The sequence below is a fragment of the Pocillopora verrucosa genome, chromosome 8 (genome assembly GCF_036669915.1).
Source record: "Pocillopora verrucosa isolate sample1 chromosome 8, ASM3666991v2, whole genome shotgun sequence".
NCBI classification, from domain to species: Eukaryota; Metazoa; Cnidaria; class Anthozoa; order Scleractinia; family Pocilloporidae; genus Pocillopora; species Pocillopora verrucosa.
In genome coordinates, this window is record NC_089319.1 from 19,514,504 (window position 1) to 19,540,317 (window position 25,814).

Here is a 25,814-nt window from a genome sequence, read left to right on the forward strand (position 1 = left end):
TCTCGGGCGTCAGAGCCAGGTTGTCTCGCAGGAGCTTTAGATTTCAGAATTTTGAACAGCCTGTAACTTAGGGGAAAAAAACCAAAGAAGGCCATGTTACAGAGAGTCAAAATAATCAAGCTTCGAGGTGACAAAAGCGTGGATAACTATTTCAGTGGCGTCACGGGTTAAATACTTTCTAGTCCCTGAAATTTTCCTGTGATGATAGAAGCAAGAATTGCAAACATCTGCAATGTGCAGTTTGAAAGACTGGGTGTCATCAAGAATAGCTACCGCAGAATGCGAGCAGCCTTGCCTGTAGCAACTTCAACATCCGCAATATTCTCTCGCAACCTCTCTTTTTTTATCAGTTGGTAAAAGGTGTCTTAAACGTGGAGCTCTTCAACAATTCTACTTTATGGTTTTGTGAGCGATAAAGCATTTTTTTTTTTCATTCGTTTCAGTGCGCTTTTGTCGTGATAGGGAATTGTTTGATTACCCAGCCTGCGTTACGAATATTCCACCTTAAACTTCTTGCTTGAATGGCTTCTGCGTGCATTAGAAGAACAAATTTCTTTTTGAAGGACTTCCTGACTTAAATCGATATTATTTTACATCCTAACCAAGGCCACGTTTTTCTTTCGAGGAAAATTCCAGCGGGAAGTTACTGATATTAAAAGTATCGCTAAAAGTTTCTCACGGTCACTTAAAAAGTTTTCTGTAGTTGGACAAAAGTTAAGTTGTAGATGTATATTAGTGTTTTGGCCAGTTACAGCGTTATTCCAAAAGACGTTTTCTTGGTCCTCGTGGTCTCTATATGAGTTTGATTTCGTATTTTCTTCAACAAAATTCGTATATGAGACTCTTCAGGCTGTACTCATGCGATGGATATACCCCATCTTTAATCCATTAACTCCCACGACCTCATTGGTAATTCTCTTTACCCTCTGACATACAATTGTAATGACGTCAATTTGAAAATTTGATATTAGATCAACCACTTCTATGCTTTATATTGTATTGAAATTAAAAGGCGAAATTCTCTCCTGGTCACTCGTGGGAGGTAAGGGGCCCGGGTTAATACAATAGATGATAATGAGTCATGACTGAAGAATCTTTATTTGGGTGCAATTATATTCACCTACTTCTTTAACGGTCATAAGTGGAAATTTTGATTTGAATGTCTGTCTAAAAACATATTAAGTTCCTTGAAAAGAGTAAATTTGCGTTTGCGCGCCATGACTTTGTGGTATTAAGCAGACGATAATACTTTAAAAACATTAAAAAGCCAAAATAAATTTTATCGGCTTTTCCTGATGTCAGATATTGTGTTTTACTCTTGATTTCTTTAAAACTTGATTTTATTTGAGATTTGGCATAAGGCATTTAAAAATTCAGCCAATATGGAAAGGATAAAGCAGAGATACAGATAAAAAACATGTTGCTGTTATGGTCACGTTAGAAAGAGGACAAAATTTTCTCATATATAGCAAAATTTTCATGTTTCACGGTTGATATTTTAGCTCGTAGAATGTTTGTCTCTCGCAAAACCCGAGACAAAAGACGAATTTAGAAAATACATGATATTGTTGCTGTTGGAGCTTCTAAATCTGTGAAACAAGCTGAAACGGTCTAATACCTCGACCACTGTACATATATCACTTCCACTGTTTTAAACTATTACCTCAACCACTCTAAAACTATCGACTTCCTCGATTTCTACAAAGCTATCACCGCTATTAGCCGGTAATTTAGAATTAACAACTGAGTTAATAACGTAAATTTGCCACCGTAAAATGTCTTAAAGCTGACGTTTCGAGCGTTACCCCTTCGTCATTCGCTCAAAACGTCAGCTTTTAAACTCTTTACGGTGACATTAGCTGTGATATCCTCAACTATGCACGTCAATCGAAGTGTTCCAACATCAAAAAGAACATAGACAAAGTATTTATTTAGTATAAATGCAACAATGTAAATGGTGCACCCCTTCATTTGTTTAAAAACGTAGCTCTGAGTATTACATTAATTATTGTCTACTTTTGTGCGTCAGCTTTATTGGTAACCTCGTTACATTTACGCACCAATCAAAGTCTCTCAACATCAAGAAAAACTATCGACTTCCTCGATTTCTACAAAGCTATCACCGCTATTAGCCGGTAATTTAGAATTAACAACTGAGTTAATAACGTAAATTTGCCACCGTAAAATGTCTTAAAGCTGACGTTTCGAGCGTTACCCCTTCGTCATTCGCTCAAAACGTCAGCTTTTAAACTCTTTACGGTGGCCTATTTACGTTATCTACTCAATTATTAATACTAAATTACCCTGTTATACTCTCTCACCGTTGCAGCACCATAGTTTTTTTTAGAACCATACCACCTTTACTATCGTCCAAATACTCAACCACTGTTTAACTAGCTATTACCTCAACCATCCAATGATCGTTTTTGAAACCAAGGATTTTGTCACAAACAGAAGCAAATATAAACGAAAAACGAGGTAGATAGGATATTGCGTTTTTACGTGTCATGATTTGAGGATCTTAAGCACACGTGGTATACAAAATAAAGACATGCATCAACAAGCTAAAAAAGCGGCTCTAGGAAGAAGGATGTTTTCCATAAGTTTTTTTTTTCGGCAACCTGACAAAAAGTATTGGCGTAAGTTTTTTCTTTGATAGAAAAAAAGGGAAAATAGCTTCCTGCAAAATTTATCCTTATTCTGGATCACCTCTACTAGTTACAAAGAAACACGGCTAAAAATACCCTCGCAAACATCTCAAAATGATTTCCTCGGGTTTGTTTTGGCAACCTGATGATGACGTTGGCCAAACAAATATTTACTTTAGTTTCCCCTTAAATTGGTAAATAAAAAGGAAAACTTGAAGCCAAGCTAATATAAGACGTAATCAAAACTGCGATTTTTATTTCATAAATATATAAATATATTGTAGTACACTTTCCTCCTTCGCCCTGCTGAGTATTGAGCAAAGGCAAGAGGTTATAATCTCTTGGCAAAGGTCTTTACACACCAACCTGGCGCAGGACATGTGGCCTGGGAACCGTTGCTCCTTCTTTAAATGTCTTTTAAGAGGCTCGAAGTGTCCAACATCAATAAACACATAGACAAAATATTTATTAAGTACATGAAACAGTGCCAAATGAAGCAATACACGGCTCATTTGTCTAAAAACGTAGAACTGAGTTCTAAATTAATTATTGTCAATTTTTTAGCGTCAGCTACATATGTAACCTCATTACATGAGCACACCAAGAGTCTTCCAACATCAAGAACAGCAACAAAATATATTTTTTGTGGTATGGCCAGTTTTGGTTTCGATGTGAATCTTACTCTTCAATTTCGTAATAACATGCTCAATTGTTCACCACACAGGAAATACTAAAGAAAAAGCTCACTTAAAAGTAAAAGCTCACTTAAAAGTAAAAAGTGTAAAAAAAATTTGCAACAAGAAGAACAATAACGAAAATGTGGCACATCCGGCTAGGCTCTCCCTTTTCAGAAGCAATACTGCAGGAGACAAATATTACTGTTTTTTCATTAAATAGTGAATCTTGCATTCGGGAGACACTCCTGCAACAAGAAAAAAGCAAACTCTGTTTCTCGCCAAGCCTTAATAAGGGTCAGCAAATGCCTGCGGAATTACTACCTCAACGAGTTCTAAGAGCCGCCTCACCTTATGAATGTTGTGCACGATCAGATCTGAAAAACCTAACAGTAGTCTAAAATAATTAGCTAGACACCCCCGCTAACTATGGGTACACACCTTAATGAATAATAATAATATTGATGATAATAATGATAATAATAATAATAATAAAAACCTAATATCGGCAAATAAGCGTCAAATGTCGTGCCATGACATTACATGTGAAATCATCAGCTATGCACATCAATCGAAGTGTCCAACATAGACAAATAAAATAATACAAAAACATAGACAAAGTATTTATTAAGTACATGAAACAGTGTCAAATGAAGCAATGCACGGCTCATTTGTCTAAAAACGTAGCTCTGCGTTCTAAATTAATTATTGTCAATTTTTTAGCGTCAGCTTCATATGTAACCTCATTACTTCAGCACACAAAGAGTCTTCCAACATCAAGGACAACAGCAACAAATATGTTTCTTCTGGTATAGCCAATTTTGGTTTCGATGTGAATCTCACTCTTCAATTACGTCATAACAGGCTCGATTGTTCACGACACAGGAAATACTAAAGAAAAGCTCACTTAAAAGGCAAATATTGCTGTTTTTTTTATTAAATAGTGAATCTTGCATTCGGGAGACACCCCTGCAACACCAAAAAAGCAAACTCTGTTTCACGCCAAGCCTTGATAAGGGTCAGCAAATGTCTGCGGAATTACTACCTCAACGAGTTCTAAGAAAAAGAATGTTTTCTACAAGTTTTCTTTGGCAAACTGACGAAAAGACTAATATTAGCATAAGTTTTCTCTTTAATAGAAAAAAAAGGAAAAATCAGAAGACAATCAAAACTGCGAGTTTTATTTCGTAACATTGCCTTCTTGTCCGATATCAGCGTCATAATAAATAATTGATTTCTCCACAAGAAAACTTAAATAACCCCGTGAGAAATAAATCTGCAGCACAATACTCAATAAATATACTGTAGTACACTTCCCTCTTTCGCCCTGCTGAGTAAGCACGATCAGGTTCAAAAAAACCTTACAGTAGTCTAAAAGAATCAGCTAGACACCTCTGCTAACTATGGCTACATACCTTAATGAATAAAAAAAAACCTTGCAATATTGGGGAATTGAACGTCAAATGTCGTGCCATGACATTAGCTGTGATATCCTCAACTATGCACGTCAATCGAAGTGTTCCAACATCAAAAAGAACATAGACAAAGTATTTATTTAGTATAAATGCAACAATGTAAATAGTGCACCCCTTCATTTGTTTAAAAACGTAGCTCTGAGTATTACATTAATTATTGTCTACTTTTGTGCGTCAGCTTTATTGGTAACCTCGTTACATTTACGCACCAATCAAAGTCTCTCAACATCAAGAAAAACAGCAACAAAATATACTTTTTCCGGTATAGCCAATTTTGATTTCGATGTGAATCTCTCCCTTAAATTACGTAATATAGGCTCAATTGCCCACGACACAAGAAATACCAAAGAAAAAGCTCACTAAAAGCAAAAGAAGTAAAAAAAAAATTGCATCGAAAAGAACGAAAACGAAAACGTGGCACATCAATGAAACAGCGATGCAAATTTTCGTTCTTGTAACTTAAGCAAAATATGTAATTTTTCTCAGGAAAATACATTCCTCTGAGTTGATAGATTAATAAAAGAAATACAAAGGATCTCGGGTAGTACAACAGAAATCTTAAAATAACGCATCTGCTAGAAGTTTTATGTAAATACGGAAAAACGTAAAGTCTTCTTGAGGAGCAAGTAGAACCCAAAAAAGTTTGTGTTGACTAAATAGGCCGGTATAATCAATTACTGGAACAATATTTTGAAGTTATTTGCACGTTTTTCCTGATTCCCGCTAATATAAATGTTCCTCTACAACGAAAAAAATCATCAGAGTAGCACTGCTTCTACAAAGGAGCTGCTAAGTTGTTTGGTAACCAAGCAAGAACATACCGGAATGAACAAGTTCGTTCTTTCCGCCCTTGTGGCATTCTGCGCGGCTGTATCTTTGCAAGTTGTTGTATCGTATGAACCCCTAGAAAAAGCTGCCTATGAAACCCAGCAATCCGACGATTATGGTGCAGTGAAGGATGCAGTCGACGCCAATGCAGATGAAGGATTTGAAGATGATCTGAGCGACTACAATCATTTCGACGAAGATGAAGTTGACAATGATGAAGATGAAGAGAGTGAAGAGGATGCAAACGGGTGAGTGTTTTTTCTGCCATCACAAACGCGGACATTTTTTATTTGTATCACTGCGTTAGCTTTCATTTAAAGGTATCAGACGCCAACCCCAACCCACCAACAAGGAATACTCTGGCTAAAGGGAAAAAGATAATTCGGGTTAAAAATTAATTAAACGATTCTTCGTTTAAGTAAATGTACACAACTAAGATAGCTGTAAAATGTTTGAGAAAAGCTAATCAAAAAATCAGTTTCATTTGCATTCGAGTTTGGATCGAAAATTTAAGCCACCATGCAATCTGCGTTATCGGAATGAAGGCATTTCTAAGTGTGGACGATGATCGTTAGTTACTTTTTTTTTCCGAAAAGAGATAATATTTCTAATTTAGTTTATTTTTGGAAATAAATCAGCTGGTTACTCCACATATTGCCCAAACTGAAGAAAATATAGTTATAACTTCCTTCTCATGTCTTCTTTCAGAAGCAATGATGTCCAAGAAGATCCAAAACCATTTTTTCGCAGAATAAGAGTCCCGAAACCAAGATTCCGGATCCCGAAGCCAAGAGTCCCGCTTCCAAGAATTCCAAAACCAAGGATCCGGATCCCGAGAATCCCAAAACCAAGATTCCGGATTCCAAGATTGCCAAAGCCCCGCCTCCCGTTTGGAAAGAAGTAAAGGGACTTACCCACTGAATTAGTCTGTTAGAAATCGAGGCTACGAGAATCTTTGCCATTGGTCTTTGATTCACACTCTAAATGTGTAAGCAAAAAGTTTTAATAGGTTAAATTTTGTGAACTAATCAACTGACTCATCTGGTAATAAAACACATTCAGTAGCATGTTGTTCAATACGCGTCTTTTTAAGTGCGGAGTTTTTAGTGCCACAACTGCATCACGGCAGAAACGTCGTTCACATACTGAACTCAGAATTGTACAATTCCTAATACTAGACCTCATGCGACACGAGGATAAGCTACGCGCTTAAGCGAGTGCATTCACAACACTATCTATCACAATGATCGCTCTGACGAAGGGCTAACGCTCGAAACGTCAGCTTTTTTACCCTTTACGGTGGTTAATTTACATTTTCACCTCAGTTGTTAATACTAAGTTACCTGCCATTCACAACACTAGCCTGGTGGAAAGGTTTAGAGGAGAAGTTTAGCATCACGTTTACATGAAAGATAGAGTGAAAATCTTACGTATAGAACAAATGTGAAATAGCTTGGTACTTTCAAATAGAAATGGCAAAGCCCAATCAGTACGCAGGAAAAATGGCAAAAAATGGGGAAATCGTGGTCACGTGGTCAATCTTGTCGTTTATGTTTCGTATAAACGCGGTGCTAAATCTCTATAATGAGCGCGAGTGAGTGGGCCTCGTAGCGGTTCTGGCGTGAGAATCGGACGTACACATTGCTTGCACTAAATAGGACGAATGTTGCAATGCACGCACGTGCAAGCTGATTCGGAAAAAAAGGACAGCTATGTGACGACCTAATCTTAACTGGGTTTTCAAGCAAGTTGAGGGAGAAAAAAATTAGCTTAGGAATCTCATGTGAAAATTGTCGAACTTGATTCTTGACAATTCAAGGATTGAAAAAATTAGTCTTCAGTAATGCACAGGGCAGGACAACTGGGGGAAGACTATCAGCACAAGTCTAATACATGAAATGAACAACGTCAGCAAACACTTCCGACTGGTTCTAAAATCCAATTTGCGTGTGGGGGTGTTTTCCTCCCATAAATGGCCTCATCTGATGATCATTTTTTCATCATTAATACAAAATTGTAAAATTGAAGGTTACTAGGAAAAGATTACCGCAAACGCATGCGAACAGAGTCTTTGTGCCTTGCAATAAACCTCTAAAGTAGCACAGACTCGGCGGTTAGGCTCTCCCTTTTCAGAAGCAATACTGCAGTAGACAAATATTACTGTTCTTCATTAAATAGTGAATCTTGCATTCGGAGGACACCCCCGCAACAAGAAAAAGGCAAAGTCTATATCTCGCCAAGCCTTGACAAGGGTCAGCAAATGCCAGCGGAAAATAGCTCTTTGCTCGAACACGAACATTAAGGAAAACTCAAAATTTTGCTCTAGTTGTCACAAAGAAACACGGCTGAAAATACCTTCGCCCGGCAAGTTCCTCGGGTTTGTTTTGGCAACCTGATGATGACGTTGGCCAAACAAATATTTGCTTTAGTTTCCCCTTAAATATTAATTGGTAAATAAAAAGGAAAACTTGAAGCCAATGTAATATAAGACATAATCAAAACTGCGAGTTTTATTTCTTAACATTGCGTTCTTGTCCGATATCATCAGAGTCATAATGAATAAATGATTTTCTCCTCAAGAAAACTTAAATAACCCCGTGAGAAATAATCTCCAGCACAATATTCAATAAATACGTTGTAGTACACTTCCCTCCTTCGCCCTGCTAAGTATTGAGCTAAGGCAAGAGGTTATAATCTCTTGGCTAAGGTCTCTACACAACAACCAGGCTCAGGGCATGTGGCCTGGGAGCCGTTGCTCCTTCTGTAAATGTCTTTTGAGAGGCTTTTTTTTTTTGCTCCCCATATGGTTATATCTGAGATGAAGGCAGCAAAGCCGTAGTGTTGGTTGTAGTCTCGCTAAGCGTGCATAATCTCTTTTCATGTGTTTAAATAAACCTTGCCATTGGATGTTTTGATGTGCAGTATTTTATAAGTTGGTTGTGAATGCCATTGTGAATGCCAGATACGATTGGAATTCCTTATGAATTTTGTGCACGATCAGGTCCGAAAAATCTAACAGTAGTCTAAAACAATTAGCTAGACACCCCCGCTAACTATGGGTACACACCTTAATGAATAATAATAATAATAATAATAATAATAGTAATAAATACCTAATATCGGGGAATTAACGTCAAATGTCGTGCCATGACATTACATGTGAGATGACTATGCACGTCAATCGAAGTGTCTAACACCAATAAGAAGATAGACAAAGTATTTATTTAGTACATGAAACAGTGTCAAATGAAGCAATGCACGGCTCATTTGTCTAAAAACATAGCACTGAGTTCTAAATTAATTATTGTCAATTTTTTAGCGTCAGCGTCATATGTAACCTCATTACAATAGCACACCAAGAGTCTTCCAATATCAAGAACAACAGCAACAAAACAATGTTTTTCTGATATAGTCAATTTTGGTTTCGATGTGAGTCTCACCCTTCAATTACGTCATAACAGGCTCAATTGTTCACGACACAGGAAATACTAAAGAAAAAGCTCACTAAAAGTAAAAAGTGTAAAAAAAAATTTGCAACAAGAAGAACAAAAATGAAAATGTGGCACATCCGACTAGGCTCTCCCTTTTCAGAAGCAATACTGCAGGAGGCAGACATTGTTGTTTTTTCATTAAATAGTGAATCTTGCATTCGGGAGACACCCTTGCAACAAGAAAAAAGCAAACTCTGTTTCTCGCCAAGCCTTGATAAGGGTCAGCAAATGCCTGCGGAATTACTATCTCGAGTTCTAAGAAAGAGAATATTTTCTACAAGTTTTCTTGGGCAACCTGACGAAGACTAGTGAACGCGTAAGTTTTCTCTCGAATAGAAAAAAGGAAAATAGCTTTCTGCTCGAACACGAACTCAAAATTTATTCTTACTCTAGATCACCTCTAGTTGTTACAGAGAAATACGGCTAAAAATACCTTCGCAAAAGATCTCAAAATAATATTGGAAACCTGTTAATGATGTTGGCCAAACAAATATTTGCGTTACTTTCCTCTTTAATTAGTAAATAAAAAGGAAAATTGAATGCCAAACTAATATAAGACATAATCAAAACTGCGAGTTTTATTTCGTAACATTGCTTTCTTGTCCGATATCATCAAAGTCATAATGAGTAATTGATTTTCTCCACAAGAAAACTTAAATAACCCCGTGAGAGATAAATCTCCAGCGCAATATTCAATAAATACATTGTAGTACACTTCCCTCCTTCGCCCTGCTAAGTATTGAGCTAAAGCGAGAGGTTATAATCTCTTGGCTTTGGTCTTTACACACCAACCTGGCTCAGGGCATGCGGCCTGGGAACCGTTGCTCCTTCTGTAAATTTCTTTTAAGAGGCTTTTTTTTCCGTGCTCCCCATATGGTTAGATCTGAGATGAAAGCAGCAAAGCCGCAGTGTTGATTGCAATCTCGCTAAGCGCGCATAATCTCTTTTCATGTGTTTAAATAAACCTTGCCATTGGATATTTGAATATTATTAGTTGGTTGTGAATGATTGGAAATTCTTATGAATGTTGCGCACGATCAGGTTCAAAAAAACCTAACAGTAGCCTAAAACAATTAGCTAGACACCTCTGCTAACTATGGCTACATACCTTAATGAATAAAAAAAAAACTGCAATATCGGGGAATTGAACGTCAAATGTCGTGCCATGACATTAGCTGTGATATCGTCAACTATGCACGTCAATCGAAGTGTTCCAACATCAAAAAGAACATAGACAAAGTATTTCTTTAGTATAAATGCAAAAACGTAGATGGTGCACCCATCATTTGTTTAAAAACGTAGCTCTGAGTATTAGCTCTGAGTATTGGTTCCGAGGTGAATCTCTCCCTTCAGTTACGTAATATAGGCTCAATTGTGCACGGCACAGGAAATACCAAAGAAAAAGTTCTCTTAAAAACAAAAATAGTAAAATAATTGCACCGAAAAGAACGAAAATGAAAACGTGGCACATCATTACAACAGCGATGAAAATTTTCGTTTTTGTAACTTAAACAAAATATGTAATTTTTCTCAGGAAAAAACATTCCTCTGATTTGTTAGATTAAAAAAGAAATACAAAGGATCTCCAGTAGTACAACAGAAATCTTAAAATAACGCATTGGCTAGACGTTTTATGTAAATACGGAAAAACGTAAGTCTTTTTTAAAAGTCTTCTTGAAGAGCAAGTAGAACCCAAAAAATTTTGTGTTGACTAAAAAGGCCGGTATAATCAATTACTGGAACAATATTTTGAAGTTATTTGTACATTTTTCCTGATTCCCGCTAATATAAATGTTCCTCTACAACGAAAAAAATCATCAGAGCAACACTGCTTCCACAAAGGAGCTGCTAAGTTGTTTGGTAACCAAGCAAGAACATACCGGAATGAACAAGTTTGTTCTTTCCGCCCTTGTGGCATTCTGCGCGGCTGTATCTTTGCAAGTTGTTGTATCGTATGAACCCCTAGAAAAAGCTGCCTATGAAACCCAACAATCCGACGATTATGGCGCAGTGAAGGATGCAGTCGACGCCAATGCAGATGAAGGATTTGAAGATGATCTGAGCGATTACAATCATTTCGAAGATGAAGTTGAGAATGATGAAGATGAAGAGAGTGAAGAGGATGCAAACAGGTGAGTGTTTCTTCTGCCATCACAAACGCGGACGTTTTTTGTTTGTATCACTGCGTCAGTTTTTAGTAAAAGGTATCAGACGCCAACCCCAACCCACCAGCAAAGGATACTCTGGCTAAAGGGAAAAAGAGAATTTGGGTTAAAAATTAATTAACTGTAATTAGCTGTAAAATGTTTGAGAAAAGCTAATCAAAACATCAGTTTCATTTTGCATTCGAGTTTGGATCGAAAATTTAAGCCACCATGCAATTTGTGTTATCGGAATGAAGGCATTTCTAAGCTCGGATGATGATCGTTAATTGCTTTTTGCTTGAAACCGCTGTTTATCTACTTATGGTTTTGGAGCCAAAGTTAATGAAGATCTGCGAGGAAAGAAAGGGCACTTGATAAATTATCAGTATTTACAATGAAATCTATGAACTCCACGGGGTTGCAGATATCATGGGCGGTTCGGGGTCTGGTATTTCGGAGGATTTCTTATTCATTTACATTCCGATCAGCAGCCTGGCGTAATGTTTGCTAGTGCAAACATAAGAACCTGGTACTTGCCGAAATATCCTCTTGTATGTGCTAATAATTCACGAAAACGGGAAAGAGCACGGAGTAATATGGAAATGACCTCCTTCTGGATCCAGGTCTTAAAAATGACCTGCCCCATCCTCTTCCCAACCAAATGCCGCATCAGAATTTTTCCAAAAAGAAACAATATTTCTGATTTAGCTTATTTTGGGAAATAACTCAGCTGGTTACTCCATATATTGCCTGAAGGAAACTGAAAGAAATTATAATTGCCTTCTCATGTCTTCTTTCAGAAGCAATGATGTCCAAGAAGATCCAAAACCATTTTTTCGCAGAATAAGAGTCCCGAAACCAAGATTCCGGATCCCGAAGCCAAGAGTCCCGCTTCCAAGAATTCCAAAACCAAGGATCCGGATCCCGAGAATCCCAAAACCAAGATTCCGGATTCCAAGATTGCCAAAGCCCCGCCTCCCGTTTGGGAAGAAGTAAAGGGACTTACCCACTGAATTAATCTGTTAGAAATCGAGGCTACGAGAATCTTTGCCATTCACACTCTAAATGTGTAAGCAAAAAGTTGTAAAAGTTAAGTTTTGTGAACTGACTCATCTGGTAATAAAACACATTCAGTTGCATGTTATTCCGTACGCGTTCTTTAAGTGCGGAGTTTGTAATGCCACAACTACATCACGGTAAAAACATCGTTCACATACTGAACTAGAATTGTACAATTCCTAATATAGATCTTATGCAACACGAGGATAAGCTATGCTCTTGAGCGAGTGCTTTCACAACACTAGAGAGGTTTAGCATCGCGTTTACATGAAAGATAGAGTTAACCTTTCTGCTTTAGATTTGTGTCACTTCGGCATTTGAATGATGTTAAACTTGATTCTCGAAAATTCAAGGATTAATAATAGCAGTTTTCAGTAAGGCACAGGGCTGGAAAACTGGAGGAATACAATCAGCACAAGTCCAATACAAGACATGAACAATTTTAGCAAGCAGTTCCGACTGGTTCTATAGTCCAATTTATGTTTTACGAGCGTTTTCCCCACAAGAATGGCCTCACCTGATGATCATTTTTTCATTATTGATCCAAATTGCAAAACTGAAGGTTACTGAGACAAGATCACCGCAAACATATGCGAGCAGAGTCTTTGTGCCGTGCCATAAACTCCTGAAGTAGCGCAGATCCGGTTAGACTCTCCCTTTTTAGAAGAAAATTTACGGGAGACAAATATTGCTGTTCTTTCATTAATTAGTGAATCTTGCATTCGGGGGACACCTTCGTGATCGCAACAAGATAAAGGCAAAGTCTGTACTCGAGCCTAGTGCCCACCCAGCCGGTGTTTATCTCAGTTTCCTTAGCATGAAGCGACAAGAAGTATTACAACTCCCCCCCTGGATGGGATGCTTGTTCATCGCAAGGTTACCCCTCCCCTCCAGCATTTCATCTGGCTTTCCTGACAGTACCCATGACCGTACCCATTTAATTATACTCCAGGGTAGAGGGAAGTACTGTGAGAATAAACTGTTTTGTCCAAAAACATAACACATCAACCAGTTCAAGTCTCCAATCCGAACCCCTCCCCCTGGAATCCAGTGCACTGACTATGAGGCCATTGCGTCTCTTAACCCTTTAACTCCCATGAGTGACCAAGACAGAATTCCTCCTTACAATATAAATACAATATCAAACAGACGGGTGATGAGAATAAAGAAAAATATAAGTTTGAGGATTTTCTAGTTGATCCAGTACCAAATTCTCAGAACTAGCATCATAAGAACTGTATGGCAGACAGTAAGGAGAATTACATATGAAATCTTGGGCATTAAAGGGTAAAATAGACGAAACGTTCCTTCAGTGGAGATTATGAAAAGGTGATGGGAACATTTTAAAAATATTACCAAAAATTGATTTCTCTAGAGTGGAAAGAGATATTCCCCTAGAGAAAGATATAATTCAGTCCCAGATATTTTTTATTTCGCCCTCTGAAGCTCCACCACCAGTAGAGCATTGGCTACGCTTCAGACATTTTTTGTTGAGTCGGAAGGTCGTTGCTAGCTTTACATGTGACACGCTTCTTGCATACCTCTGAGATCAATAAAAGTGTAAGTAAGTAGAATGATAAAATGAAAAGACAAATTTCTGGTTCGGCCTTTGAACAGAGAAAGATATCGTTCGTTCTGGGACGAGCGTAGGACAGAGAATAAGCATAAACCATCATCACGAAATTTTTATTCCACGCCTCGTGGAGAAGATGTCGGTCTCACCTTCAGGACGAGCTTGTAAGTTGTTTAGGGGTATCATTTTTTTGAATATATCAAAATATTAAGAAAAATCTTGGCTTTTGTGGATCAGCGTGTAAAAATTTCTCGCCCTATTTAATCTTCTTTACTGCGTTTTCCCGTCAAACTTAGAAAAAAGCGGCTCTTGTGAAAATTGCCGTTATCACTTGTGGGGTGGAACTGCCAATCACACATTTCAAAATTGAATACAAAGCACGCGTGACTTTGAGGCACGAGTACAAATATCACTGATATCTATCGCTCCTCATTTGCATCAGATTACCGTTAATATGCAGAACAAAGGACGCTTTGCAAATCATAATTAGCAGTTGATTGTTTTGGAACAAAAAAAAACTTCAGTTGTAACGGTCGCTGAATTTCAGTCAAAGAAAAAACCACGGGCCGAGGAGTGACTACGGCTTAGAGCCATTCCAGTAGTTTCTAACGGCTGTTTGACCCCATAGGTGATTGAAAATTTTATTGCAAAAGGACGATGTTCAAAATAAGAGGTTTCACGTTGCTCTTTGTATTTGCTTGGGTGATAAACGTATCATGTTATTCAGGTAAGTGAGCACTTGTTGTCAAACGAATTGGACATTGGATGATATGAAGGAAAACTCATGTCCAAAATGAACATTTCCAAATCAGTCTCCCAGTCTCCCAAACTTCTTTAGTGTTCGTCGCTTCCTAAACTTTCGGCAATTTGAGCTGGAATGGTACTGATTGTGATTTAAATCAAAAGTGGAGATAGGGTTGACGATTCGTGACGAAGTACGAAACTATTTGAATTTTTTGAAATGTTTTGTTTTCGAGCTGACCCAACAAAAGCATTGAAGCAGCTCAGGCAGAAAAATTGCCAGAGTCTAAAGCTTTCCTTATAACCCCATTCTATTCAAAACAAAGCCGTTGTCCCAAAGGCAATGTATTGTTTTTAGGTCATTCATGCTGAAAGCAATGAATGAGGTATTGTGGTGAAGCATATTTTGACGGAAGTTGTCGACCGCAGACGGAAGTTGCATTGTAAACCGTGAATGGAAGTAGTCTCGCATGCTACCCCTCCCCACTTAGTGAACGTCAAAATTAATTTCGATGAAGTTCAGAAACTCACGTGGAAAGAAATAAAATTTTTGTATGGTTTAATAATAATAAAAATAATAAATAATAATAATAAAAAGTAACAAATAAAAATAATAAAATAATATTAAAAATAATAAAAATAATAACCTCAAATCACATTTCCGAACTTCTAAAAGTGCAACTTGAGTCGAGAAGCCAAAATGTTCTCACCTAAAGGATCCGTAGCGGGTTCATTTCAACACACGCTGTGATCACGCGAAAGGCGGAAGAGCACCAGAGACAGCCATATTGGTAAGCCGCGCATTTGCGTTCGTCTTCAGTTGGTATAATGTAATCATTGCTCTATCATTGTGCTTTTCCTCGGGAGCTCTTCAACATACAGTCCACACATCAATCATAGCGGCCAAGATAGTCTCACTAAAATTTGTTTTTTTGGAGCTCCAATATTATCTAATCCGGTCAGTACAAAATGTAGACTGCAGACTGCAGATCGGGTAAAAAATGCAGACTAGGTACAAAGTGCAGACTACAGACTGGGTGCAAAATGCAGACTGAGAATTTATACCGTTTTTTTCGTCTAGTGCGTGATAACGTGTCACCTTACCACTTACCGAGCGTCACGCAATCGCTTTTCCGCGATCATCTTTCACGATTATTTGCACTATTGTGGAATATTCCTTGCCCGTTTCTGGATCACAATATATTCTTCTCGCTTTGAGTCGGTTGATGTGATGTCTGTACAGAATTTACCAACTTATTAAAAGTAGATGTAGATGTAAATGAGATGTCACTATTTGAGAAACCGTGACAATCGACAGCTTTGCACGTGTCCGTACGTTTCATCTTTTTAACCGATATGTGTTCATTTTGTTGACAAAAATGCGGACCGATACCAAAACTGTTCCTTCGACTTGATATATTTTCAACGTTCAGGGGTGTACACACACTGATTTTCACATATGTGCCTTATATCGTTACTGACATGAGGAATCGGCGAATTTTTATGGGGAAAAGTGAAGCGTTGCTTTCGTGACTAGCCATTAGGCTAGTGTTTTCACCTCTCATCTGTTTGGTGACTACGCAAATATTAATAAGTGAAAATCAGACTATGTGAAAGCTTGAAATTCTATTGTTAAAAACAAAAGATATCAAGACACGGGCAAGGAATATTTCACGATAGTGCGAATGATCATGAAAGATGAGAGTCACTAACATTTTGCAAAACGATTTCGGTCAAGTTCGACAAATTCAGGGTTTACGGATAACAAGGACTCAAAATGCAGCCGTTGGCGACGACTGCTTTCCCTCACTATTTCCCCTGAAAACCATGTGATCTCCCCCTCCCCCTCCCCCTCCCTCGGGCGAAAAATAATGACTTGTTTCCCTATAATGAGCTTAATTGTATCAGTTCTTTCAGTTTCAGAACGGAAAAACCATGCAGAAGGAAATATTTATCAGGATAAACGGGAAGCCGTACTTTATCGTGGACAATTGTGGTCAGCCACTTATGACAGCAACAGGGAGGTCACAAATATCTTCATTCCTTACACTGTTAAGTTAGGAGGCTGGTTCTCAGGACTTGGTAAGTACAAAGCTCCTCCTCGGCTAACGAATTTTCCCTCGCCTTTGGATCTTTCCCGTGGAGTGGGCGGGGCAGGGGGCAGTAGTAGCACTAGAAATCTACTTATTCCTTGTGTGTCGAATGCATGGAATGAAGTGCAAATTTCAAAAACCTTCAGTAAAAGACATGGCATCTTTGGCATTTTCTACCTCAGGATATGTCATAGGAAAGACGAAAGAAATGATTTGGTTTTGTTATCGTCGAACTGATTTGAACTTTATTTTCTTCTAAGTAACACTTCAACTAACGATAACCCTTTTAAACTCTTTCTAGTTTCTTATTGCTGTTATTTTAACCGTGATAAACGCCTTAGTTTTCAGTAAGTTGTACTACTGCTCGAACGTCTGGGCAAATAGCACAGAGAAAAATACACGGAAATTGCAGGCTGTGCAGAACTTCGCATGTCGAATCGTTAGTGGCGCGAGAAAGTACGATCATGTAACTCCCCACTTAAAAAGTTTGTCTTGGTTACCCGTTAAGGACCAACTATACTACCGCCAAGCTACCATGGCTTTTAAATGCATTTCCGGACACGCCCCCATATATCTGACGTCACAATTCATTACCCGCGAGCAAGTTACCAAGCGTACAACTAGGAGTGGCCAAAAGCTTAATATACCTCTTTTTAAAACAGCCTCAGGACAAAGAACATTTTATTACAGAACTATTGGACTTTGGAACAATTTAGACCCCTTTTTAAAATCAAGCCGTTCGGTTCAAGTTTTTAAACGTATCTTAAAGAATAAGCTTTTAGACAATTTTGTAAATACTTTCTAAACTTCATTTATTTTTAGTGTTTTTCTCGACTATAAAGTTTAGATAATATTGTAAATGTTTCTTAAATTTAATTAATTTTAATTGTGTAGTTATTAGTAACTTTAGTAATTTAAATAATTGTTCCTGAAAAGCCCCATTGGGGAGGTAACAATGAAGTATGTATGTATTTGACATTCGTTATGTTTGCCTCCGTTGCCCTTGAGTAACCGGCATCAAGACCCCTTTCACTACCATAAATGACTCTTTCTCTCAGCCTCTGGCTACGATGTATCTGTTCTTCAACTCATGGTTTTCAATAGCAGGCAGAGTTTGAGGAAATGATATTTCTTTGGATCAACAGGAGCTAAAAATTTTCTATATTTCAATTCGAACTGAAAAGTCTTTTAAATTTTTAGATTATAGCGATGAGGAAACTATCAAAGAGGCAGCGAGTGTTATCGCTAAGCACACTTGCATCAGGTTCGTTGAGCGAAAAGATGAAAAGGATTACATAGAATTCTACGAAGACAGCAAGTAAGGAGTAGGGGCAAATTTTAGACATTGCTTTTTTATTCACCACTCTGTATAATATTTTTTACTTGTAGTTTTCCTTTTCCTTGCAATTGGCTCCCTGTTCATGTAATCAGTAATGTACCTTAATACTTTTATAGCTGTTGTTGATTTGCGGGCTAAGCTCCTGCGCGAAAATGCAGTCTGATTTTCCATCTTAATCGACTGTTCGATGCACTCACGCAAATTTGAGCAATTAAAATGTAAAAACCTGCCACCGTTTTCATTGGAGAATATTACTCTGTGATGTAAACAATATTTTGTTACTATTCACTCCAGTAATGTCTGTGAGTCGTACATCGGCAAAAAAGGCGGGAAACAGCTTTTGTCGCTGGGAAGCGGCTGTAAGAACAGAGGTCATGTGACTCACGAGCTGATGCACGCCTTGGGATTTTTCCACGAGCATACCAGACCAGATCGAGATAAGTTTGTCAAGATATTATGGGATAACATCAAGAGAGGTGAGCAGTCTTACGCAATACTACTTTTGCTTTTCTTTCTTGGTCAACTCTTAAAAGAGCTTGGTAGTCGCATTGACAAGGCGATTTCTCTTTCATACACTCCAGATCACGACAAGCAGTTTGAAATCCGCAAGCGAGGAGTCACAACTCTGGGTCAACCATACGACTTTCAGTCCATCATGCACTACTCCAACAAAGAGTTTAGTAAAAACAACAAGGACACCATCCAGGCCCTATCAGATCCAAACATGCCTCTTGGTAACGTCAACTCTTTATCTGCTGTGGATGTCTTGCAAATTAACCTGCTCTATAACTGTCCCGAGGCACTCAGACAAGGTACTGCAATAACATAGGCACGCAACGCATCCATAGTCCAAGTATATTTTGAAATTCACAACAAGAAGATCATCGTGCGCCAAATTAAATCATATTCACCTTCCAATCACTATTTTTTCCTTTTCAAATACGTCTATGCTTAAGTATTCTGATGTTATGATGCTTTTTTACCACCGTAACCGACCTTCCTAGTAGAACGACTGATAATGACCGAATAAACAATTACTATCGAACTCTATTTGAAATGGAAAAGCTGATCATCAAGATTCAATTCACGATCATTCGACTGAAAAATCACTCTTGCTTTTTCTTCTCGTTTGACTTCCTTAATCAGGGTCATATCATTAGCACCGCAGGAAAACCACGCCTTTAAAAATACAGCCACCAACATATTCAAATCATTTACTCACTGCATCAAAAAATGTGTGTTCTCTGATTCACAGTGGTCAACTATGAAGTAACCGTGTACACAGGAGACAAATATTTGGCGGGAACGGATGGACAAGTGTTTATAGAGCTGTTTGGGCAGAACGCTGTCGGCCAATTGCGGAATTCAGGCGAGGAAGAATTAGCGGGTAAAAAGAGCGCCTTTGAGATGAGAAGGTGAGAATCAAGTTCAATGCTAACGTCAGCCTGACAACCATTATGAGAGGTTATTAAAGGGGCACTGTAATGTTTTTAGTTATCACTCCTCATCGGAGGACATCAGAGCGTCAAAATCTTCGGTAGAAAGGGGGAGAGATGCTGAATCGAACTGTAGCCTCATATTTTTTCTCCTTTTTTTTAGTGTGGACAGATTTAACGTTATTTCGCCAAACCTTGGAAAACTGATCAAACTGACGGTCAGACTTACCGACAGAGGATACGGAGGAGCATGGTACCTAGACAAGGTGATAATTTGAAACGCGGAAGTCTGGAGTCTAGTATAGATGAGTAACCTTAAACGCGCAAGATGGAGTTGAGTACAGATTTATAACCTTTTTGGTATAATTATACAAACTTGGAGGCAGCTTGAGAGGATACCCCAGAAGAGACCGAGATGGCGGGTAGTTTCAATGGACTGATAGTCCGGTAGGAGTGGGGGGGGACAAGTAAAGTTACTAGTTCTCATTTTTCGATGAAAATGACAATGGCAGAAAAAAAGAACTCATCAAAACTGAACGAGTAGTTTTGAAGTAGTTTAGATCGATCAAGCTTTTTTTAAAGGTGAAGAGGTGGTCAACTAGAATAAAGCGAAGGGAAAGAAAATTACGGTCCATGGGAAGAACTTCTCTCAGTGGCTAATTGCAATTTCAGCAATTTTCAGAGTGTGATCCTTAATGAAAGCCAAGCTGCCGTTAGGTAATTACTGGAGTTAGGCTCTTTGGTAGCTTAAGTAGGATGAGGCGTGGTACCGTTACTGGAGGCTGTGGTTACGGCTGGGCAGAGGAGGGAGAGGGGGGAGATGAAGGAAGGAGGATTGAAATGAAAGCGGGTCGTTCCCATCCGCTCTGTTTCCAAACCTACCTCAGCGATTCTCTGTCTCCTTCCGCCAGAATGGTTTCATTTTCCTCAGCTCTGTTGTGATCCAACAACCCTTGTGGTTTTATTTGTTTCTCAGATCCAAGTTCAAAACAGAAAGAGGCGTGTGAATGTTTCTTTTCCGTGTTTCTGCTGGTTTGGTGGAGGTTCTGACACCAAGATATTGGAACCTTCTCCCTAGTTTATATACTTCTATTTGATAATTTAAGTCGAGATAATTTTCAGTTTTTGTATTAAATGGTTTAAGCCCAGAAGTAAAAAATAATCGTGTAGTCTGATCATCCGGGTGATCTAAGTCCTGAGCGGAAGTCGTCAACGAAGTTATGCATCGATCAATTCGAAGCTTCAACACCCCCTTCCCCCTCGGGCAAATAATTAAACCTCCGGGAATTAGAACTTTTAAACATTGGTTCATTCAAATTTCTGATTGGTTCATTCAAGTTGCTGAGCACAATCGGGCGGCCTAGCCGTTATTTTCTTGTAGACCCTTACTTCTGATCCATTTGACTGTAAAAGTGAACTTTAAACAACCCCCTATTAAAGGATGAAATACGTTTATTCCGCTGTAAAGACTTGACAGCTCCGGTTCGAATTCCCCACTCCACCCAGGCACGGTTCAAATTTCCCACCTTCCCGGGTACGGACGACAGTCAAATTTTACGTGACTCTTAGTGTCACTTCCGCTCAGGTTGCCAGAAGGCTAATCATTGTTAGAGTCTTAGTGGGGTGATGGCTGTCACAGCTAGCGGTTAGAATTCAACGAACGACTTCGTTTCTAAGACGTCTCTCGCCGGGATGATCAGATCACACGACCATCCTCATTAACTTACCACACTAATTATGTCATTTGAGACAAGTAAATTTTCACGTTCACCTCAAGTGACATGTGAAGAGGAGCTCTATTTCAACCTTAAGGGTGTTTTTCTTATAATCTTAGTGACAGTTAACTAATATTGCAGTAAATGTAAAACTCCTTTCTGTGTTGAAGCTGCATCCTCTGTATTATACATAATTACTTTCCTTAACTAATAAAAATTAAATGCCATGTTAACATTTATTTCTTCTAAAGGCTAGTAATAACGCAGTGACTTTAACACATCGCAGCCTGCTGCTGTGGGGGCGTAATATGTGCGCAGAGAGAAAGAAAGAGGAAGCCTGGGTAGGAGATAAAAGCCTTCGTCTTGTTTTCCGCTCTGGGCTACTACCGCGCCCGTTCCTAACTGAGCACGTAGACCAAACTTATCACGTGAAAATTTAAGCGAAAAAATTGTTGCCTGTGCCCTGAGAGGATTTACACGGTTGAAAGAAGCCCTGACAGAGAAATTAGCATTGTTGTTAAGTTTGCACCGACAGTTATTGACGCGTGCAGCACATTAAATCTCCCGCGTAATTCTAATTGTATACAAAGTAATTGGTGCAAAACGGTGACAAAATTACAAACCAGTGAGCTTCACTTCGATGCGGGAGTAACATACGAACACAGGAGCAGTTTCCATTCGAGATAAACTCGGTTGATTTACTAAACTAAGATTGTTCCGAGTGTTCAGTACCATAGTTTGCAATCGAAGTTAATCAACGAAGCTGACACCCAACAGACGGGTAAACTTGAATTAAACGCAGTCGAGAAGGGATAAAAATTTGTAGTTATGAGGAACATTTGGCGAAAAAGTGCTATAGCCCTGATTGTGATAACAACAAGTCTAGTCGTTCACGGAGGAAGAAACCAAGGTATGAGAAGTGTCTGAAGTGTTGAATTTGCTACAAATTTATTTACTAAAGTAAACTCAAGATTTGTAAATGCTTGATTGATTTATTGTAACGTCCTTCGAATGTATCTAACCTGCTTACTTACTTTTTCAAGACGGCATATTTTTAAAGAGAGTTTCCTTCCACAGGCTATTCAAGATAAATCAGTATTTAATTCGGTTAAATACTCTTTAATTCAATTTTCTGTTAGTAAAAGCTTGTTTGATTTTGAAAAACACATCTTTGCATAATTAAACTTTTTTAATATTCGATTTTAACCAGAAAGAACCGTCGATAAATTTACAGAGCTGCAACTGTGGTAATGCACAGATATGTAAAAAGCAGCCCAATAATATGTGTGCAGTTTTCATTTCCTCAAAGACACAAAACAAATTCTTGCTTCTTTAGAATGAGAACAGCAGGAATTCGTTATAAACGTTTTATTCATAATTTTCAGTAATGCTTCTGTCAATGGTCAAACTTTCAGGGCTTCGTTCGCAACCCAGAAGTATTTATTATTTTTTTAAACTACCTTATAAGTGTGTTAACTTACTTCGTTCTCTATTTTCAATAAAGCTATGGTATATTTATTGGTTTGCTAAATCATCTACAGGCGCCAAATTAATGATAATTCATGCCGACATTCAATGCTAATTTTTCCGGATGGTTAATCGCAGTTACGCACGAGAGAACGTTATTGGTGTAAACTGTTTCGTCTGCTTTTAGGAACAAGGCCTTTATTTCCCCTCGATAAACTTACTCTGACCTTAAATAAAAATTCCCATCAATACAGAAACGTATGAATCGATATACATATTGTTGGAACAATGAGCTCTTTTCTTTTAAACGGTTCTGAAAAAGGTACTGTCCTATCGTTTAGATGCAGTGACTGTCAACCTTTGTCAGGATTTGTTTGATGGCAGAGTCGACACCGAAGGAATAGTGACGCCTTTTATTTGCCGGATCGCATGATATGACATCACGACTGACAACTGTCTATCACTGTCATGGGAAACATTATACCAGTTTCTCGAACAGAAGATAATTTAAATAGAAGTTAATTTTAATTTATTTTATTTTTTCTCATGTTTGCCTCTGAGCGCACATTTCCTTGTTAATAGTTTTTCTGTTTATATTTTTACACTCCCAAGGAAACAGCGAATTGGAAAGAGATGCATCTTGGTTAGATCTAAACGAAGACTTCAATGATCCGCACACGGACCACCGGAGTTCAAAACAAAGTTCTGCCCGCCAGAAGACGAGTGGAGATGACAATTCCGTCGACAAAAGGGATCGTGCACCTCCGAAAAGTCCTAAATATTCAAGTTTGTCAGCGAAGGCAGTACTTGAAAGAGCTGAGTCAGTTTTAGAAGCTATCAATGAGAAAGGATGCCCAACAGCTGAAGGTGTGACTTTTAACCCTTTATACCCCAACATCAGTACGTATATTCTCCTTACTGTTCTCCTTACATTTCCATTAGGTGTCGACAAGGAGAATTTGTTTAACGATCAAGAGCTTCTTAAGTTGGTGATCATTTCTTTTATTCTTATGACCTTCATATGTGATTCAGGGGTGGGATTGTGAGGAGAAATTAGATGTTGGTCACTCTTAGGGGTTAAAGGGTAAAGCGACTTTTATGGACTGTAAAGTTAAGGCAGATTCGATAAGATTTACAATAATGAAGTGCGGGGGGGAGGGGGGTGGGGTCGGGATGGTCGTCGCAGTGTAATCAGCAAAACCTCGCCAGAATTAGAGGCATAAGGTTGTATTAAAGCTTGGAGACATTTTACTTCGACAAACATCAGGGTTACAATGGCGTCTAATTGTGTTTGTACGCATTTACATTTCATTTGTTGCATTGCGCCACTAGCGCGCTTGTTTGACTGAAATTTTCCTTCATTTTGTTTGTTCTTGACAGAGAACCTTTTCAACGTTACTATTTATACCGCTGACTTAAGGTTGGCAGCAACCACGTCTCAAGTGTACATCAATATCTATGGAATGGTTTATGGCGTGGAAGAGAGCACGACAAAAATTCATCTTACCAACCATAACATGAAGGAATTTACAAGAGGACGGTGCGTTCCAAACAGATTTTAAAAATTTGCAGTGAACTATCAAATGATGGGCATTTAACTTAGGGTCAAATTGTATTTTTTTTAAATGTTTCTTTTTGTTTTTGGTTTCCAGAGTGGATTCATTCCTTCTAAAGACGAAATTTGTTGGTTTGGTTGAGAGAATCACGATTGAGCATGACAATACAGGTGTGCTACCAGATTGGAACTTGGAAAAGGTACTGTGTGAATTTATTTATGAGGTGTTTTTATCATTAAGGAATAATCAATACAATTCCCTGCTCTCAATACGATCCCTAGTCCCTCCATATCATGATTCAAACAAGCAGCAAACGAAAAAAATATATATTGCTCGCAAAAGGAGGCATTACAGTGAAATAATTAATTGGCAATTTTTTTAGCTCAGTCACTACTGGAACCTAAAGGGACCGTGAGGTTTTCGAGCTAACTTCTTCCCATATCTGAATTAAATTTTTTTTTATTTAAAAGAGCGGCAAGAGAGAAAGAAGCTATACTTAATAGTTAATGTACTTATTACCACTTCATTAAGACAGATACAATATCGTTTCACTTTACTGGCGAAAGAGAACGTATTCAGGTCTTTCCTATAATAAGGAATGTCTTGCCAGAAATCTATCGCCTGATAAAGGTCAACACTCCTTCCAACCGATATATCCCCTCTTGAGGTTACCGGTCAGTTGCCAGTTGGGGGCCGGTCAGTTATCATTTACGCCTAGGGAGGAGGTAGGGGTTGGGTGGGGAGGTCAGTTCGTTCCACGAGAAAAGCAAGGTCTTTAGAGTAATTTCTCCTTTGTAACAAAACTCTTTTCCTCGGGCGTCGAAGTAACCAACCTGAATAAAATTCTACTGGTTGACATTTTTTCTCCTTATTTTTAGGTGGTGGTACACGATTTAAAACTTGGTACGATCCAGACGTTCATTTGCTATTGTGAATTGGCAGGATATGAAAATGAAGTCAGCTTACCACCAATATAAAACAACACTCACAGCGGTTTTACCTGTTTGAGTTTCAAGCGATTGAAGGTTATAATCTCCTACAGTTTTCGTTTTGAAATGATGTCGCGGTGATTCTAAATGAATATGACGGATCGAACTAAATCTTCTCTTGTTTGTTCTGTTTTAATTTCTTTCATTTACCTCTTATTGACCTCGTTTTCTAAGGAACGAGCTTTTTCTGCTAGTGAGGATTTCAAGGCGTGAGTGCGTAGCGTGCGGGCCTTAAAACAAGGTTCTGTGACTTACTGTATGGGCCGTGAAGACGAGGTTAGTAAGATAGTTATCAAATCTTCAATTAAAAAGGGAAGTTTTCAATAGAAACAATCTTTTGAATTAAGTGGGCCTTGCAGTGAAATACGGCCCGCTAAATCGACCAATCATGGCGCACGTACTTCCCGAGGGAAAAAACGGTGCTTAATTACGTGGATCCTAACCCTACAATCAAAATCACTGAACAACTTTAAGCCAGCTCCCCTTTTCGAATACGTCTTTGATGGTTGACAGATTTCAATCGGTCGGCCATTAGTGTTGTTCATCAATCGAAAATAGTTCTTCAGATGATTTACTTGACTGGCAA

The 25,814-nt window shown here is 38.4% G+C and overlaps 3 protein-coding genes across 4 annotated transcripts; all 3 read left to right on the forward strand.

Annotated features, from left to right (window-relative positions):
- The first annotated feature begins 5,622 nt into the window (after positions 1-5,622).
- LOC131777646 (uncharacterized) lies at positions 5,623-6,671 on the forward strand. Its single transcript, XM_059093961.2, has 2 exons — positions 5,623-5,873; positions 6,334-6,671. The coding sequence occupies exons 1-2, from the start codon at positions 5,623-5,625 to the stop codon at positions 6,527-6,529; spliced, it is 447 nt and encodes a 148-aa protein (XP_058949944.1). The 3' UTR covers positions 6,530-6,671.
- Positions 6,672-14,438: 7,767 nt separating this feature from the next.
- Positions 14,439-21,432, forward strand: LOC131778153 (zinc metalloproteinase nas-4-like). Of its 2 annotated transcripts, none has more exons than XM_059094537.2 (8): positions 14,439-14,619; positions 16,551-16,715; positions 17,927-18,044; positions 18,360-18,541; positions 18,647-18,877; positions 19,321-19,480; positions 19,665-19,767; positions 20,478-21,432. In XM_059094537.2, exons 1-8 carry the CDS (start codon positions 14,550-14,552, stop codon positions 20,577-20,579), a joined length of 1,131 nt encoding a protein of 376 aa, XP_058950520.2. In that variant the 5' UTR covers positions 14,439-14,549; the 3' UTR covers positions 20,580-21,432. The 2 variants fall into 2 exon arrangements, with proteins under 2 accessions (XP_058950520.2, XP_066027370.1); XM_066171273.1 differs by having other exon boundaries at positions 17,927-17,990.
- A 172-nt stretch (positions 21,433-21,604) lies between these two features.
- On the forward strand, positions 21,605-25,670 carry LOC131777813 (uncharacterized). The gene is made up of 5 exons (XM_059094158.2): positions 21,605-22,126; positions 23,296-23,550; positions 24,064-24,223; positions 24,336-24,438; positions 25,118-25,670. Exons 1-5 carry the CDS (start codon positions 22,045-22,047, stop codon positions 25,214-25,216), a joined length of 699 nt encoding a protein of 232 aa, XP_058950141.2. The 5' UTR covers positions 21,605-22,044; the 3' UTR covers positions 25,217-25,670.
- The last annotated feature ends 144 nt before the right edge of the window (positions 25,671-25,814 follow it).